General features: G+C 41.3%; 1 protein-coding gene and 1 non-coding gene across 5 annotated transcripts; both read left to right on the forward strand.

Moving 5' to 3' along the window:
• Positions 1 to 4,054: 4,054 nt before the first annotated feature.
• LOC110521782 (histone-binding protein N1/N2) lies at positions 4,055 to 18,128 on the forward strand. 4 transcript variants are annotated; one of them, XR_005040896.1, is made up of 15 exons: positions 4,055 to 4,257; positions 5,670 to 5,714; positions 5,885 to 5,998; positions 10,239 to 10,319; positions 10,648 to 10,766; positions 11,117 to 11,488; positions 11,836 to 11,876; positions 13,130 to 13,197; positions 13,300 to 13,373; positions 13,589 to 13,777; positions 14,247 to 14,416; positions 16,727 to 16,831; positions 16,969 to 17,046; positions 17,474 to 17,853; positions 17,909 to 18,127. XR_005040896.1 is itself a non-coding variant. In XM_021599639.2 (15 exons), exons 1-15 carry the CDS (start codon positions 4,199 to 4,201, stop codon positions 17,968 to 17,970), a joined length of 1,680 nt encoding a protein of 559 aa, XP_021455314.2. In that variant the 5' UTR covers positions 4,055 to 4,198; the 3' UTR covers positions 17,971 to 18,128. The 4 variants fall into 4 exon arrangements, 3 of the variants coding, with proteins under 3 accessions (XP_021455314.2, XP_021455316.1, XP_021455315.2); XM_021599639.2 differs by having other exon boundaries at positions 17,474 to 17,599; positions 17,932 to 18,128; XM_021599640.2 differs by lacking the exon at positions 4,055 to 4,257 and adding an exon at positions 4,340 to 4,704 and having other exon boundaries at positions 17,474 to 17,599; positions 17,932 to 18,128.
• On the forward strand, positions 14,009 to 14,144 carry LOC118945913. Its single transcript, XR_005041066.1, has one exon. It is a non-coding gene; the product is annotated as a small nucleolar RNA SNORA16B/SNORA16A family (small nucleolar RNA).
• Positions 18,129 to 19,444: the final 1,316 nt, after the last annotated feature.

Consider the following 19,444-nt stretch of genomic DNA (forward strand, 5'->3'; position numbering starts at 1 on the left):
ACACAGACACCCTCATGATAGGCCAAGCATATTTTCAATCCTCACGAAAGCGATTTGTAGTTTAAAAAAATGGTTCTCACGTGTAGTCGTATAAAAAAAGTTGATCCCATTGATGCTGGTGACCCGGATCACTGGTTGATGCGGAGAGAAGGGGGTGAGTGTAACCGGTGTGAAATGGCTAGCTAGTTAGTGGTGCAGAAATGCCCTTGACCACAGAGTGAATTGCACACTGCAGTCAGGGGTACTTGGCTGTGCGCGCCAATAGCGTTTCAATCGGTGACGTCACTCGCTCTGAGACCTTGGAAATAGGTGTTTCCTTACTATTAAATGATACAGTTAAGTTTGAGGTTAAAGATCTGCTTTCACACTTTTGGTAAAGGGCTTGTGGAGAAAAATCTTATTGCAAGAACTGGGAGCTCTTTAAATTTGAGGTGTCCAAATACCTTAGAAAATATGGTAGTAATCTTGCTAAGACCAAAAGAGGTGAGGAGGAAAAGGTGATCATTAAAATAACTCCCCTTTCTCAGAGGTCCCCAGTCGGCCTCTCGGGGAGGAGAATATGGAACTAATTAGGTTACAAAATAAACTGGATAATATATATCGATTAAAAGCAGAAGGAGCCTTTATTAGATCTAGGAAAAAAATGGATTGAGGAGGGAGAACAGAATTCATCCTACTTCTTTAGACTTCAGAAATGTTATTCGAAAAATAACACTATCCATAAGTTAAACATCGATGGTGTTATTACAGATGACCAAAAATGAATTGCAAAATATTGTAGCAGTTTTTACAGAAAGTTGTATAGCTCTACCTACTGTCAGGAATCCATAGATATGTTTTTTGACTCACTGAATGATGTTCACTCTATCAGTGATATAGAATATAAACAGTGTGATGAACCCATCAAAGTTGAAGAGATTATAGAGTCTATCAAACATCTAAAGAACAATAAATCACCAGGTGTTGATGGAATTATATCAGAATTTTACAAATTACTTCCTGAACAAGTAGCTCCCTATTTGAAGTATTTTTAAAGAGTATTAAAAACAATGTTCTCCCTCACAATGAGTCAGGGGTTAATAACACTGACACCTAAGCCTAAAAAAGAAGTGCTGCTCATCGATAACTGGCGTCCAATTTGTCTTTTTAATTAATAATGACTATAAGATATTAGCCTTACTACTTGCAAAAATAATTAAAGAAGTCCTGAATGCAATCATTGATGAAACACAGTCTGGCTTTATGAGGAACAGACATATTTCTAACAATGTCAGACTAGTATTAGACATACTTGACTACTCAGACCTAATAACCGAGGCTAGCTTCATATTATGTTTAGATTTTTATAAAGCATTTGACACAGTAGAGCATCAGTTCCTCTTCTACTCCCTTGAGAGACTTGGCTTTGGGGATTTTTTTCTGTAAGGCTCTATACAATGGTAACAGCTCTATGGCACCTATATGGCACCTCACCTAGATTTGAGTTAAAGAGAGGAATTAGGCAAGGTTGTCCTATCTCTCCATACCTGTTTTTATTAATCACCCAACTTCTTACCAATTCTTTAAATAATAGTCCTGTACAAGGTATTTCCATAGCTGGTAAAGAAATTATTATAAGCCAGCTGGCTGACGATACTACACTTTTTCTGAAAGACGCTAACCAATTCCCATATCAATCAATGTGATACAATCCTTTTCCAAAGCATCTGGTCTATATCTTAACATTAATAAATGTGAACTCATGGCTGTCAAAGATTGTGTGACACCTTCATATTATGATATTCCAGTAAAAGAAGAACTTACATATTTAGGCATAACCACTACAAAGGATCAGAAGTCTAGAGGCTTACTAAATTTTAATCCTCTTATTAAAAAAAACCAGAAGAAGCCAAATCAATGGCTACAGAGGGACTTATCTTTAAAAGGAAGAGTCCTAATAACCAAGGCTGAAGGTATCTCTAGACTAACATGTGGCGCTCTATCTTTATATCTTGACAGTAAAATAAGCAAGGAGATAGACCAGATGCTTTTCAACTTTCTGTGGAGAAACCGTAAACATTACATTAGGAAAACTGTTGTAATGAACACTTACGAGATTGGTGGGCCGAATTTTCTGGACTTTACTACCTTAAATAATACTTTAAGATCAATTGGATAAAACAATTCCTAAGAAGACCCACTTCTATGTGGAATTGTATTCCTCATCATGTCTTCTCTACTTTTGGTGGCCTTAACTTCATGTTGGTTTGCAATTATAATATTGGCAAAGTTCCAGTGAAACTTTCTGCTTTTCATCAGCAGGTTTTCTTGTCATGGTCCTTAATTTATAAGCATATTTTTTCTCCACACAGATATTATATATGGAATAATCGAGATATATTGTATAAAAAACACTTTGTTTTTAGAATATTGGTTCCGAAATACTATCCTATTGGTGAGACAACTGGTAAATGCAGAGGGTCTTTTACTCAGTTATAAGGAATTTGTATCACTTTACAAGGTCCCTGTAACACCTAAAGATTTTGCAATTGTTTTAGATGCCATTCCCTCAGGTTTTGCTTTATTATTCAGGAACGTGTCAAGACCTGACCCTCAGAGCCTACTTTCCGTTGACCCTGTTGACTCATCAGTAGGAAAGATTTGTTTCTCTTTTGGTCCATTCAACAACAGAGAGATATGAACCTTGTTTCAGCAGGATGTTGTATGTATCTATATACCTTATGTCATGCCTTATTGGAATGGATTTATTTATAATATCTGTTGGAAAAGAAGTTTGGATGTTGGTTCACACATACCTACTTGTTAACAAAATGAAGGAAGTTTCCTTTAAAATTATTCATAAATATTATCCTGACAACAACTATATGAAGAATTTTAAGGTAAACATAATTGCTCCTTTTGTAATGACCACCCAGAAACAGTGTTGCATCTTTTTTGGCATTGTATTCATGTAAGAAAACTGTGGCAAGACATCAGTAGATTTATAATTGAACACATTTATGAAGATCTTAAACTATTGTGGAGAGATGTACTGCTTGGATTCTTGACCTATGATAGAAATAAGATGAAACATTTTTATGTAATTAATTTCATTATTCTTTTGGCCAAATTTCATATTCACAAATGTAAATAAAAAAAATAAAAAAATAAATGTTCTTAACTTACAAAAATAAATTGAACTATATTTTAAGACAATTAAATACTCTACTAACAAAAAAGCTGTTCGAATTATAAGTGTATGTACGTCCCTTAAGGTCCTTGTGTAATGTGATATTGTACCCCCTAGCCCAATTGTCCATAGCATATTATTCATATATACTTGTGTTTCCACATGTACTTCCTGTATTGATTTGTTGTTAATAAAAAATAAAAGGTGTTTCCCTACCCTGCAAGGGCCGCGTCTTTTTTGGAGCGATGGGTAACGATGCTTCGAGGGTGACTTTTTGATGTGTTTAGAGGGTCCCTGGTTCAAGCGAGGAGAGGGACGGAAGCAATACTTTTACAAAGTCTGACCCCATAACCTACACCACCCCTCTACCTTTTGCATGCCTCTCCAGGGGAAAGTCCCATATGTAACGGATGTGAAACGGCTTTTGTGGAGCGATGGGTAACGATGCTTCGAGGGTGACTGTTGATGTGTGCAGAAGGTCCCTAGTTCGCGCCCGGGTATGGGCGAGGGAACGGTCTAAAATTATACTGTTACACATACAGGGGAAGAAATTCACCCGTTTTAAACAAAGTCCTCTACATGCAATGGATTGATTTCATTTTTATTATTACCAGTTGAACGGCATTCTTTCAGATCATTTAAGAACGTTACATTCGCAGGTAGCCTAGTGGTTAGAGCGTTGGGCCAGTAAACCGAAAGGTTGCTAGATCGAATGCCCGAGCTTACAAGGTAAAAATCTGTCGTTATGCCCCTGAACAAGGCAGTTAACCCACTGTTCATAGGAAGTCAATGTAAATAAGAATTTGTTCTTAACTGACTTGCCTGGTTAAATTAAGAAAATACAAAATTGTATCATGTTACTTTCCCTTTAATATTTTCTCCCGCGTTTAATCAAGTTGAAAGTTCAACGGAAGTGTGCACGGTGTCAGCAAACGCGCCAACAAAGAATAGTGTCAGTGAAATAAAGAACCTGACATTTTCCTAAAAAATCTGTTCATTTAGCTAGCTACACAGTTTACACCACGTTGTATGCTGAGTCAGTTACGTAACATGACAGAGGAAACAGCAGTTGCTTCAAGCTCAGGGAGGTGAGACATTTTGTAGGACATTTGTTTGTGTGCCTTCTCCTATCCCTCTGTGTTAGCTAGAAGCTAGCTCACTTGTGTTTTGATAACTACCTACAGTATATAGCTAATCACCAGTGTCTTTAAGCCGTTGTGTACTAGCTAGTTAGCCGAAACTTGTTCATGTTCCCATTCAATAAACAATGCAATATATAGTAAGCTAACAATAAGTTCCGCTCCAACACCCAACCAGCTACTTAAGGTGCGTTCGTAAATTCGCTCTAGCTACACTCCAATTTCGGAGCAGTTTCGTCAGTGCCAGACAGAGCGCAGAATAACTTAATTTACGAACGTACAACACCCGTTGAATATAGCCGGTGTCAGTAAACGTCGTCAAAGCTTAATTAAATTGCTGCCAGCAACACAGTTAGTCGCCAACACTCGGGATAACATGGAACCAGCTCTGCTAGGGTGAGTAAGAAGGTCAGTGAGCCAACGTTAGCTTGACTGCCTTTGAGGTCAGAACGCTCGGATCTACTCCTCGGCTAGAGCGTCTCGTGTGCGCTCCAATAGCGAAATAGTGTGAATTTTACGAACGGACAACATGACAATGCTCTGAATTTACGAACGCCCACAGCGCACTCCAGATTGACTTTACGAACACACCCTTAGTTAGCTCAATTGATGCTATTCGTGGGTGGTTAACCGTAGCCAGCTAATTGTCGTTAACTGCGTTACACTATCCTCTAGCTAACGGTACCGATTATTAGTTAGCTACCTCGAATTGAACGTGACGATCTGTTGCACTTGCTAGCTAATGTTAATTTTCTTCGCCAAGGTAGCTAGTTAGAGCTAACTAGTTAGCCCAAAATTGTTAGATAATTGGCTGCGTTGCTAATTGGCTAGTGAAACTAGCTAGCAAAGCATGAATCAATTCGCCTACTTCCTGGTACTCAAGAAATGCACGTGCTTGCTGGCGTGACATAGCTATGATGCTAACTAGAAACATTTTTCCAAAGCTTTCTATATCTGAACGAACGCCAATTTGTTTTGCTATCCAGTTCACCAGTTCAATTCAACGTTATTGTCAAGACACGCCAGTGTCAACTTGCAAAACGTGTTTTTTTTCTAACACTAACGTTACCTGGATGGCTCCTATCTCCTAGAAGCAACACTTCCGTTCGAAACAGGATAGAATAATAGTCACTGGCATACTGAGATTACCGGGGGGGCGGGGTGTCTGACTAAATTAATACAGTTACGTTGCTCGAAGGACATTTTAACCCCTCCTGCACTTGGAGGTTTAACCCTAGCCTCATGACCTCTGCAAAAACAATTTAACGTTCACAATAATGTAAATGTACCTAAACGGTACTTGACTAGACAATGTTTTGTAGCCTTTATTCTATAATTCACTGCATGTGTCACTGTTTCAGCATGGATGAAAAGCCTGGGTCATCAAGTGCTATGGCAGCAGACAGGTGAGGAGGAACTGTGCTTTTTGATTTTGCTGGTTTGAATTTATACAGCTTTTATGATAAGGTTCCTCTTGTACCTTTTTTAGTCTCAATTCCACACTGATTTATCATGCAATAGGTTTGTTTGAGTGAAGTACAAAATATGTATTGTGGCTGTCTTGTCTGTACCACAGCTCTGTCGACGTGATGGCGGAGGCAAAGAAGCTGATCGGCGCAGGGAACAGGCACCTGGTGATGGGAGATGTCGTTTCTGCAGTCCATGTGTTCCAGGAGGCTTGTGGCATGCTGTGAGTACTGAGAACAAATGGCTTGGATCCAGGGCAGTCACCCGAGTTTCATAACATTCGTAACTCAGTCCTGAAGACCATGGGTTTGAGGAAGGGGTCTGAGGAAAGAATGCCTTTTCTAAAATTATTTTCTGCAATCTGTCATTTTACATGACTGCAGACATTATATATGTTTTGTTTTTATACCACGCAAATTATCAAAATGGCAAGCTCCTCCTGACATTTGCACACTGAGATCAATAAATTACCCATGCCTTAAGTGTAGCCAATAGCATGGGCCAATTAAGAGTGGATACACTGATGTTAGGCCTATAATATGAGGAGGAAATTATAGTCCACCAACTTTCCAGTGGCACTCACCTGTTCAAACAGATTTTTCCCTCAAATGTATTTTGAAATATTGCCAAACAGCTTCTAGCCGCTGCCTGCTGTTCATTGAGTTGTGGCTGTCAATCAGCTGTTTTATATTTCCCACGCAGGCTGCCTATGTGCTCATGATGTGACAGCACAATCTACAGCAAATTTTTAAAATAAGCTATTGATCCTCAGTGTCTCTTATGCTGGTGTAGTATTTTCAATGATTTAATTTATTAATAGACAGGTGTAGCCTAATTATATAATTTTGCAAATGTATTTCAATTTATCTCCAGCACCCCTTTCTGCAACATTGTTTTCTTCCATGTTTTCAATTAAGGCCAAATAAGTTAATCAACACGTATTAATTCAATCAATTGTGGTCAGTAACCCCATATGAGGTTATTGTGTAGGTAGGCCTACTGTTAAAATAATCAGCAAGTAGCCTAGCCTACAATTACGATAATTAATTCAGTAAGTCAATGAAGCGTGGTTTCAGTTATATTGTTATTGAAACGATGTAGGTATTTTTGAACAATGCAAACATATCAAATTACTTGAAGAGCTTATGTACAAATGTTTATTTGCATCAGTAGGCTAACTGACTGAAAAGTATCAATGTTCAGGGAAGCTCATCGGGTAGGCTATAGACTAGAGGTCGACCGACTTAATCGGAATGGCTGATTAATTAGGGCCGATTTCAAGTTTTCATAACAATTGGAAATCTGTATTTTTGTACGCCTATTTATATATTTTTTTACACCTTTTATTTAACTAGGCAAGTCAGTTAAGAACACATTCTTATTTTCAATGACTGCCTAGGAACGGTGGGTTAACTGCCTCGTTCAGGGGCAGAACGACAGATTTTCACCTTGTCAGCTCGTGGGATCCAATCTTGCAACCTTACAGTTAACTAGTCCAACGCAATAACGACCTGCCCCTCTCTCGTTGCACTCCACAAGGAGACGGCCTGTTACGCGAATGCAGTAAGCCAAGGTAAGTTGATAGTTAGCATTAAACTTATCTTATAAAAAAAATCATAATCACTAGTTAACTAACTACACATTGTTGATATTACTAGATATTATCTAGCGTGTCCTGCGTTGCATATAATCTGACTGAGCGGTGGTACGCAGAAGCAGGCGTGTACACATGAATTCAAACAGCACTTTTGTGCGTTTTGCCCGCAGCTCTTTGTTGTGCGTCAAGCATTGCGCTGTTTGACTACAAGCCTGTCAACTCCCGAGATGAGGCTGGTGTAACTGAAGTGAAATGGCTAGCTAGTTAGCGCGCGCTAATAACGTTTCAAACGTCACTCGATCTGAGCCTTCTAGTAGTTGTTCCCCTCGCTCTGCATGGGTAACGCTGCTTCGATGGTGTCTGTTGTCGTTGTGTTGGTGGTTCGAGCCCAGGAAAGAGCGAGGAGAGGGACGGAAGCTATACTGTTACACTGGCAATACCAAAGTGCCTATAAGAACATCTAATAGTCAAAGGTTAATGAAATACAAATGGTAGAGGGAAATAGTCCTATAATCACTACAACCTAAAACTTCTTACCTGGGAATATTGAAGACTCATGTTAAAAGGAACCACCAGCTTTCATATGTTCTCATGTTCTGAGCAAGGAACTGAAACTTTCTTACATGGCACATATTGCACTTTTACTTCTCCCATCACTTTGTTTTTGCATTATTTAAACCAAATTGAACATGTTTCATTATTTACTTGAGGCTAAATTGATTTTATTTATGTATTCGATTAAGTTATAATAAGTGTTCATTCAGTATTGTTGTAATTGTCATTATTACAAATAAACACATTTTTAAAATCGTCCGGTATCGGCCTTTTTGGTCCTCCAATAATCGGTATCGGCGTTGAAAAATCATAATCGATCGACCTCTACTATAGACCTAGTGTGTGTGTGTGTGTGTGTGTGTGTGTGTGTGTGGAGAAGATATGCATTGCTTTCAATTGCTAGAATCACATTTATTTATATAGCCCTTCTGATATCCCAAAGTGCTGTACAGAAACCCAGCCTAAAACCCCAAACAGCAAGCAAGACAGGTGTAGAAGCACGGTGGCCAGGAAAAACTCCCTAGAAGGGCTGAAGCCTGGTTCCTCTCTAGGTTATGAGGGGTGGCCAGTCCTCTTCTGGCTGTGTCGGGTGGTGATTATAACAGAACATGGCCAAGATGTTCATAAATGACCAGCATGGTCAAATAATAATAATCACAGTAGTTGTCGAGGGTGCAACAGGTCAGCACCTCAGGAGTAACTGTTAGTTGGCTTTTCATAGCCAATCATTGAGAGTATCGCTACCGCTCCTGCTGTCTCTAAAGAGTTGAAAACAGCAGGTCTGGGACAGGTAGCACGTCCGGTGAACAGGTCAGTGTTCCATAGCCGCTGGCAGAACAGTTGAAACTGGAGCAGCAGCACGGCCAGGTGGACTGGGGACAGCAAGGAGGCATCATGGCCAGGTGGACTGGGGACAGCAAGGAGTCATCATGCCAGGTAGTCCTGAGGCATGGTCCTAGGGCTCAGGTCCTCAGAGATAAAGAGAAAGAAAGAATTAGAGAGAGCATACTTAAATTCACACAGGACACCGGATAAGACAGGAGAAATACTCCAGATATAACAGACTGACCCTAGCCCCCCCGACACAAACTACTGCAGCATAAATACTGGAGGCAGGGACAGGAGGGGTATAATCAAATCAAATCAAATGTATTTATATAGCCCTTCGTACATCAGCTGATATCTCAAAGTGCTGTACAGAAACCCAGCCTAAAACCCCAAACAGCAAGCAATGCAGGTGTAGAAGCACAGGTGTAGAACTGATCACAATCAGTTTCATGGTGTTAGTTTCTACATTTTCAGAGTAAATAACTCACGGACCCTAGACCCTTAACCAAGTTTAATTCTTCCCAAAGGGCCGTTACAGCTTTGGAAACTCCTCCTTTCTAATCCTTACATCTTATGAATCGGCAGCAAGTAACAGGATAATAAACTATTATTTATCCTTTCAGGGGATCTGACTTGACCTCAACCCCTCCTTCGCCTTATCCACAGATGTCCATCCATTTCCCCTATAGCAATCCTGTGACCACCTCCTGCCCACCCAACACATTCCAAAGCCATCTGTCTTTCTACAGAGACCCATTACCTTCTGACATAAAACCCAGTCTTTTTCACTTCTTATACACTGTGTCTGATCTCTCATGTCTTTGATCTCTCAATGGTCAAAGTTTACCCCGACTCCCAACAATGGGAATATGCGTTTCGACCTTCTTGAATGATGTTAGGGTGGCTAACCAGCTGAACTCATCCACTTTTTACAACAGATGGAGTTAATCACAGCCACATGATGGAGAAAAAATGCAATATTTCAGCACAATCATCCTAAATTGTCATAATAAATTACATGGTGTTTCTGGTATAACAGTAGCCTGACACGATCACGCTATTATATTCGGTTTGTTATGTAGGATACTAATTCATCATGAAGTGATCTTGTGAGACACGGCTCCATTCTGAGATGTGGCGGAGCATCGCTCCGCTGTCCACCGGCAGCACTACACCCCTGATTTATAACGGTTGAATAACTTTGAGTTTAACGTAACCACATCTCTATGAACTAAGTGGCACATTCAGTTGACTACAATTTATTTACACCGTTGCAGCAGTGCAAAAGATTTGGGCCTGACCCAAAATTATTCGGTGCTAAAGCCCTCGAAAGCCAGGTCCTGGTGAAGTCCATGCTTGGATTGACTGGATTTGTAATGCTATGAGGGTCATGTAATATCAGAAATACACAATCAATACAAGGAGCATTTAATTTATTCTTTACCTGACCAGTACTGCTAATCTGACATCTCTTGTCCTTCAGGGCTGCGAGGTATGGGGACACCGCAGATGAGTGTGGAGAGGCCTTCTTTCTGTGTGGGAAGTCTCTACTGGAGCTTGCCAGGTAAGTGGAAGAATGATACTGTTACTGTATGGGTCTTTTTTGACACATTTTCTAGTTACATTTTAGCAGACTTTATCCAAAGTGACTGGAAGAACTGTTGAGAATGAGTGACTTGTGTATTCACTATAGATGGGGTATGTCCAGGTTTGGCTGGTGTAGGCCGTCATTGTAAATAATAATTTGTTCTTAACCTTTTTATTTAACTAGGCAAGTCAGTTATTAAAACAATTGTGGCCCATGTGGGATTCAAACCCACAAGCCTGCTGTTGCCAGCACCACGCTCTGATTTATGAATATTTATGAATTAAATTGTTGTGTGGTGTTTCAGGGTGGAGAACTCTGTCCTAGGTAATGCTCTTGAGGGAGTCCCTGAGGAGTCCTCTGAGGAGGAAGGAGAGGGAGAGAAGCTGGACAACTCAAAGATTGAGAGTGCTGACAACTTGGAAGGTGAGGAGTAGCCCATCTTAACCTGACCATCACTGTTCATGGCTGCTTGTCACTTAACTCCTAGCTAGCTAGGACAATTGACTTGTGCTGGAGCAAAAACTAACAGTTGTTAATTTTTTTTCATTGGCATTAGTAGGTGTCTTCAACATGATATCAAGTATTTACATGCCCCCTGTCAATGGGCTTATCTGACATGGGAAGAGGGAATTACCCAGTCAGCTCTGTTCAGTGAGGGGGGGAAAAGGCTGGTTCATGCTATGGTCGCAGATTGAACATTTATTTTGACATGCACTCTTTTTGGGGAGAATGATTTAACATAAGTTTTCATGCCCCATGTATCTCTGGTGTAGACAAAACAAGGGACGAGCTAAGAATGCAGGTTTATGATGCGATGGCAGAGAAAAAAACTGATGGGGAGGATGGCAAAGCTGAGCCAAAGGAGGAAGGGAAGAGTGAATCTGAGGCAGTGGCAGAGGGGGAGAAAGAAACCATGGAAACAGAAGCAAAGGAAGAGGACGCTGCCAAGCCTCCTGCCAAGAACGGGCGTGATGAGAAGTCTACGCCTCCTGTGGATGGGGTGGAGGAGACTCTTTTTGCTTCTGAAGATGAAGCTAGAAAAGATAAGGAGGCTGGGCAAGAGGAAGCTCTGAAGGAGATTGGCGTGAAGGCTTCTGAAGATCGAAATGGAGAGGAGGCTGCGGAGGAGAATATGGAGGAAGAGGGTGAAGTTAAACTTATGTCCTGTGTAGGAATCTGTTCGGGTGCACCAAGTGGATTGGAACTAAAAGACTATAAGAATGGCTGTTAAACAAATAGTTGTTGAACCTGCAGTAGGGTTGTAAAGGGATTGTAAACTCAAGTCTCACTTCTCTTGCTAATGGAAGTTTAAGCTGCACTGTTGGGAACGGCCGCTGTCACATTATTACTGGAATCACAAGCTCTTCCTCTTCCACTTGTCTTTCCTAGCGAACTATCACACTCTGGTTTTGTACAGTTGGTCTTTGGTTTTCCTGAAGTGTAGGACTGCTGCAGTTTAGGCTTACTGTATTCTCTTGGCCTCCACTCTTAGATGATGACGACGATGAAGGGGAAGGCACTGGTGAAGACAAAGTAAGTTATCCTTTAACCTCACTAGGGGGTGAGGCCAGGGGGTTGGCTAGCATCCCACCTGGCCAACATCCAGTGAAATTGCAGAGCACCAAAAACAGAAATACTCATAAAAATTCATGAAACTTACAAGTGTTATACATGGGTTTAAAGAAACTTCTTGTTAATCCAACCACTGTTAGATTTCAAAAAGGCTTTATGGCGAAAGCATACCATGCGATTATCTGAGAACAAAGCCCAGCAGCCAAATCATTACAAACAGTAACAAGCCAAGTAGAGGAGTTACACAAGTCAGAAATAGTGATACAATTAATCACTTATGATCTTCATATGTTTGCACTCACAAGACTCCGATTTACTCAATAAATGTTTGTTTTGTTCGATAATGTCCCTGTTTATATCCAAAAACCTCTGTTTTGTTCAATAATCCACTGTTTCAAACAACATCTGGTGGAATTGCAGAGCGTGAAACTCAACAAAACAGAAATTATCATAATAAACATAAGGTACAAATGTTATACACCGGTTTAAAGAAACTTCTTCTTAATCCAACCGCTGTGTCCGATTTCAAAAAGGCTTAACAGCGAAAGCAAACCAGATGATTATCTGAGAACCGCGCCCAGCAGACAAATCATTACAAACAGTTAGCCGCCAAGAAGAGGAGTAACAAAAGTCAGAAATAGCGATTTAAAATGTATCGCGTATATTTGCTCTTCATATGGTTGCACTCCGAAGACTCCGTGTTACGCAATAAATGTTTGCTTTGTTCGATAATGTCCCTGTTTATGTCCAAAAACCTTAGTTTTGTTCAGCAATCCTTTGGAACAAAGTGTAGTCGCACAGACACAAAATCAAAAAAGTACCTTAAGTTCATAGAAACATGTCAAACGATGTTTTGTCATAAATAATCAATAATATTTCAACTTGACGAAAGCTTTGTCAATAGAAAAGGAGAAACAAGAAAGGCGCGCTCCCGATCGTGCGCTGGACTCATGTCTGGAAATTTCCACTGTCCTCTCATTGAAAGAGCTGTATCGCCCTCATTTTTCAGAGTAAAAGCCCGAAACGATGCCAAAAGACTGGCCACGTGTAAAGGAAGCAGTTTACTTTAGGCGCACTTTTCATCCAAAATTCCAAATGCTGCCCCCTACCCTAGTGAAGTTAAACAATGTCCCTTTGTCACAATGTACTTATTTTGTATGAAAATATTTCACGAACATCTAACCTTTTTGTTTGCTTCTTCCCATCTCTTGTAGGAGGAGGAAGTGGGTAACCTGCAGCTGGCTTGGGAAATGCTGGAGGTCGCTAAGGTCATCTACAAAAGGTAAACGCTCCCTGTAGAAAGCTACCATGAAACTTTGTTTTGGGTATACATTATTCCAATGGACTACCTTTCACCTGTTTCCCTCTCTCCTTATACAAACAGAAAGGAGAACAAGGAGGACCAGTTGATGGCTGCTCAGGCCTATCTGAAGCTGGGAGAAGTTGGAGCAGAATCTGGTATGATCTCCATTTGCTCTTTCTTGCACGTTTTATTTTTTGCTCAATGCAAAATGTTTTGCTACGGCTTGCCCTACTGAAAGCGCACGTAGTTAATGTTGACTTTATACATCCCATTTCTGATCACCTTGCCCTTACCCCTCCCTCAGGTGTTAGACCCTTGCACCACACACTACAGATGTTTGTTTCATATTCACGTGCCTTCCCTCTTCTAGGTAACTACCCTGCAGCTGTGGAGGACTTCCAGGACTGCCTGTCCTTGCAGCTGAAGCACTTGCCCCCCCACAGCCGCCTGGTGGCCGAGACCCACTACCAACTGGGCATGACCTACTGCATCACAGGCCAATACAGCCAGGCCATCCAGCACTACAGCAGCTCAGTCAAAGTCATTGAGAGCCGCCTGGGTAAGGTGGATAAATAAAATGATACATGCCACGTATCTATGCATTTTAGTATTTGAACCTCCAACCTAGCCGTCGCTAGCGTCATGTTACCAATTTGGCCTTACAGGATGGATGGCGGGAGTGGGGTCTAGGGGACTCCCCTCTGACCTTCTCCAATGGGTTTTAAAGAGGAGAGAGAGAGAGAACGTGACGAGTATGCAATTGAGATTTTCCCTAAGTTTTAAGGAACTGACTGGCCCTCATCGAAGCCGATTTGGCATACTCTCTCAGCGGCGTCGGTCAACAAAGGAGCTAAAAGCGTCTTTTACCGACGACCGCTGTTTAGATCTCTTGTAGCTTTTCAGCAACAGTTTGGGAAAGAACATCAACTTTTTGCACTTGATTCGAAGCTACCTGCAGTCACTACTGCACTAGGTATGACTTGTCAACCTCTGACCTGTTACTTACAAACCTTGTTTCTGGTTTCTAGCCATGCTCCAGGAGGTGATAGACAAGGCGGAAGGTGAAGACGGAGCCAAAGAGAAGACCGAGCTGGAGGAGCTGAAGCAGCTGCTGCCTGACGTCGCTGAGAAGGTAGAGGATGCCAAGGAGAGCCAGAGTATGGCAGGATCAGCATCTGTGGCCATACAGCAGACATTGGTGAGTCCCTGTGGGATACTGGCTCGTCTCAGGGTTGTGTTTATTCGTCACCAAACAGACTGAAACTGGCAGGAACTTGTCCAGTAAATGCTCCTTTTAACCCTCCTGTTGTGTTCGTTTCATGTTAACAACTTACGTCTCAAATCCCCCTAACGGGGTCGATATGACAGCCAGTGAAAGTGCAGGGCGCCAAATTCAAACATCTCATAATTAATATTCCTCAAACATACAAGTATTTTACACCATTTTAAAGAAACTTAGTGTCCGATTTTTCAAAAGGCTTTATGACGAAAGCATACCAAACGATTGTTAGGTCAGCACCTAGTCACAGAAAAACACTGCCATTTTTCCAGCCAAAGAGAGAAAATGAATCACTAACCTTTGGTCTTCATCAGATGACACTCATAGGACTTTATGTTACACAATACATGTATGTTTTGTTCGATAAAGTTCATATTTATATCCAAAAATCTCAGTTTACATTGCCGCGTTATGTTCAGTAATGTTTTTCTTCCAAAACATCTGGTGATTTTGCAGAGAGCCACCTCAATTTACAGAAATACTCATAATAAACATTGATAAAAGATACAACTGTTATGCATGGCATTATATAGATCCACTTCTCCTTAATTCAATCGCTGTCAGATTTCCAAAAAACTTCAAAAAAAGCACACCACGCAATAATCTGAGTACAGCGCTCAGACACAAAAACAAGCCATGTTGTGGCGTCAACAGAAGTCAGAAATAGCATTATAAATATTCACTTACCTTTTGATCTTCATCAGAATGCACTCCCAGGAATCCCAGTTCCACAATAAATGTTTGTTTTGTCCATTTTGTTCGTGTTTAGTTCACAAATCCAAATTCATGAGGCGGGAGCACTAGGTCCAGACAAAGTGTAAAAAGTTCCATTACAGTTTGTAGAAACATGTCAAATGATGTATAGAATCAATCTTTAGGATGTTTTTAACATATCTTCAGTAATGTTTCAACCAGAGAATTATTTTGTCTTTAGAAATGCAATGGAATGCAGCTAACAAACCCCTGGTTGGATTTTTTTTTCTCAGGTTTTTGCCTGCCATATGAGTTCTGTTATACTCAGACATCATTCAAACTGTTTTTTAGAAACGTCAGTGTTTTCTATTCAAATCTACTAAGAATATGCATATCTTAGCTTCTGGGCCTGAGTAGCAGGCAGTTCACTCTGGGCACCTTATTCATCCAAGCTACTCAATACTGTCCCCCAACCATAAATACATTTATTAATTCTGTGTTCTCGGTCCAAAATGACCACCCCATTATAGCTGATTCTAAATCCATAATAATACATGTTATCACCTGATGTTGTGTTAGATCTTTTTTATCAACTTAAGTTGTTGTGAACGTTGAGTTTTGAACTTCTATTTGCTATTTATGGCCTGTAGGCCTCATTGACCTGAGCTCACAACTTGTTTTTGAGAGAATAATAAAAAATAAAAAAAAGCAGTGTATGGATTATTTTCACTGTAACAAATACTCAGATGAACCTTATGCTATTTATCACAGGCTACTTTGTGTCAAAGTTTGACAAGGACTCTCGCATCACCCGCGTGTCATGATCAAGAGCCTCACATACAGTACATTGTTTGGTCATTGTGCTGCCACAGAATGAATTGTGAGCAAGACCTCAAAAGCTTTATATACCAGAGCTGTGAGAAAAGTTCTATATAATGTTGTTGATCCCATATAGGATCGGTTCCCATGGGGGTTGCCATGGAAGCCAAGAAGGGGAGTGCGGTGTGTGTGTGCTCAAACACACATTGCATGTAGGGGTCTGAAAGAGGAAGTGTGTCCATCTGATGAATGGGAATGTGCCTGAACTCATACTATAATTGTAGTCTCACCCATTCATTTCTAATGACCGGGAACACCACAGGTGTACAAAAGTTAAATAAAACACCCAAAATGTAATGAAAATCATCAAAATGTATTTTGTGTTCATATGCCCCTTTGTGGACAAAGTCATTGACACTTATGACAATCAGATTAAATTAACTACATTTTTCAGAGAACTTGTAAATCGGTCCAATTTGACCGGAACACAGCAGGAGGGTTAATTTACTGTTGTAAAGTGTTTTGATACGTGTTCTAATGAATGACTTAGTATAGCAGGTCTACTAAATGTTTATCACCAAGCAAGGAACAAGTTCAGTCCACTTCTCAATTGCTAATGAGAAGAGAAGTTGACATGACGATTTAGCCAGCTTGTTTATGCCATTGATCTGTGGATGTACTGTCTTTCTTCTACTGATCATGTCTGATCTCTTCCAGGCTGGAGCTTCTACTTTGTCAGCATTCCCATCCTCTTCCTCATCAGCGTTTGCAGAAAATGGTGGACCTTCATCTTCCTGTTCATCAGCATTTGGAACCAGTCAGGTAACTACAGTCTGTAAATTTTTTTTTTTTCTTGCACCTGGAATGAAACTTTGTGCTAATTCAAACAAATGACTTGGATGTGATTAACTTCAGTAAGCAGCGGCTCTCATGACCAATTCCCTTGTCCTGCGTTTTAGATTTCTGTCAGATCGGCAGCCGATGGCGCATCTTCCTCCAAATCTGCGTCAGACATTTCCCACCTGGTCAGGAAAAAGGTGAGATCCCTCCCCACCACCTCTGCGTGCTACTACACCCAATCCCAGCCTGGGGTAACAGGTGGCGAGGCTGCTCATACCCTGGTCTATACATCATGCTGTACATTACTGTGCTCTGCTTGTAGTAGACCCCCCCCCTTTGTCAAATTGGTTCATGCCCCCATTCCTAGTATGCTCATGTTGCATGAATTTCTTGCTTGCTCTTAGTTGTGAGGGTGACTTCTCTTTTTAATGGTGTTTGACTACTTTGCTTTCCATTCCAATCTCCCCTTTTGTGGTTGAGCGTTATGCATGTTTAGTACATGTTTTGATCATGCTTGAATTCTGATGGCTGTGTGTGTATTGTTGTGATTGTGTAGCGGTGACTTTTGGCTTTTGTGATTGTGTGGGTAATGTTGAAGTGACTTTGGTTTGTATTCCTGAACAGAGGAAAACTGAGGAGAGCCCCGTAAAGGACACTGATGCTAAAAAGACCAAGCAGGAAACTACAGTTAATGGCAGCGGCGATTCCGGCTCTGGCAGTAATGGAGTCCAGGAGAAAGGGGCACAGGAGGCGAGTTGATAGGTTTATAAGTCATTCTCAAAGGGGTTAGGTGCAGCAGAGGAAGTTGGTATTGGTGGCATCATGTGAAAGGGGGACCCCCACTTTGAACTGTCTGTTTTAAACATTTGAACAGACTGGAGTGCTATGACATATTTGACCAAGACTCATACAGGGGGTTTAAGTTCTCAAACTGATTCATCTCTACAGTGTTAATGGACCCCTGATAAGAATGGCAGGTTTGTATATGTGGATTAAAGCAGAGTCCAGGCATTTAACATTCTGAGCTACTTCTGCTGTCAGATTGGATGACACTTCCCCCCCCCTGTTATTTATTTGTATAGCCCGGCAAGCTGTCCGCCTCTGTGGAATCCTCGGTGTGAAGTAACTTCCTCTCCCTGATCTTCCAGCCAGCAGAGCAGGCCTGCCCCTTACGCCGATTTACACTTTTGTTTCTGTAAATATGACAATTTTTCACATTTGTTTGTCTAGTTTTTGTATACTTGTTGTAATAAAAGTTAATTAGAGTATTTGCAAATGTGAATCACTTGTCTTTGGAATTAATTCCACTTTTTCCAGAGCTAGTGGAGATGAGGCATCTTTTGTCTCATCTCCACTAGCTGTGCTGTTTGGCCACGGCATCACTATAGGGCTCAAAGGGATTCCTCAGGCAGGTCTCAGGCTAACAAGCTGATGCAGACACCCAAATATGAGAATGTTATCCATGGAATGGTTGCCCACCTTAAAGACAATATTTAACTGGGGCAATATGTGTGAGAGGTTTACCAGAGTAGTGAGAGCCATGGCATGGGGACACTGGACCCCCCCCAGACTGTTAGGAGCTCCCCCCTCTTGGCCAGGTTCCTTGGGTTAAATGCGAGAGGCATTCAGTTGTACAACTGATTAGGTGCGCCCCAACCTGACCTGGACCTAGTACCTCCTCCCATGGCGGAGCCTCTTTTTTTTCTTTTTTTTCTTTTTATTTTTTTTGACCATCCCACTCCAGGAAACACTGCTCCCTGCTGGCTAGTGGTAGATGCACAGAATCAGAACTATGTCCTTGCCAGGTGAGAGCCCACCAAAATAAATCTGAGGGGTGGGGAGAAAGGAGCTCTGTATGAAACAGAATCGCACTTGGTTGACTAAGTAGGTACTGGCACATTGCTAAAAACGAAGTCGCCATAAGTGATGGAGTAGCTTGCTGTGGAAGTGCAGCAGTGGAATACTGAGTCCCCACACCTGTGAGGCAACAGGGAGGGAAGAGTCACTGCCTGCCTGATAGACAGATCTACTGTCTTACTAGTAGACAGTTTTTTAGAAATGTTTGCAAATGAAAACCTTGTTTACATAAGTATTTAGACCCTCTTGCTATGAGACTCAAAATTGAGATCAGGTGCATCCTGTTTCTATTGATAATCCTTGATGTTTCTAAAGCTTGACTGGAGTCCACCTGTGGTAAATTCTATTGATTGGACATGATTTGGAAAGGCACACACCTGCCTGTAAGGTCACACAGTTGACCATGCATGTCAGAGCAAAATCCAAGCCTTGAGGTGAAGTAATTGTCCGTAGACCTCTGAGACAGGATTGTGTCGAGGCACGATCTGGGGAAGGGTACCAACAAATGTCTGCATCATCGAAGGTCCCCAAGAACACTTAAATGGAAGAAGTTTGGCACAACTAAAACTCTTCCAAGACCTATCCACCTGGCCAAACTTAGCAATCGGGGGAGAAGGGCCTTGGTCAGGGAGGTGACCAAGAACCCGATGGTCACACCTTTGCTCACCTTTCCTGCCTTTTGGTTGTAGCCAAAGGCTTCCTTCTCCCTGAGGGGACACCCAACCCTTCTACCTCCTT

Source organism: Oncorhynchus mykiss, chromosome 30 (assembly GCF_013265735.2).
Source record: "Oncorhynchus mykiss isolate Arlee chromosome 30, USDA_OmykA_1.1, whole genome shotgun sequence".
Lineage (NCBI taxonomy): Eukaryota > Metazoa > Chordata > Actinopteri > Salmoniformes > Salmonidae > Oncorhynchus > Oncorhynchus mykiss.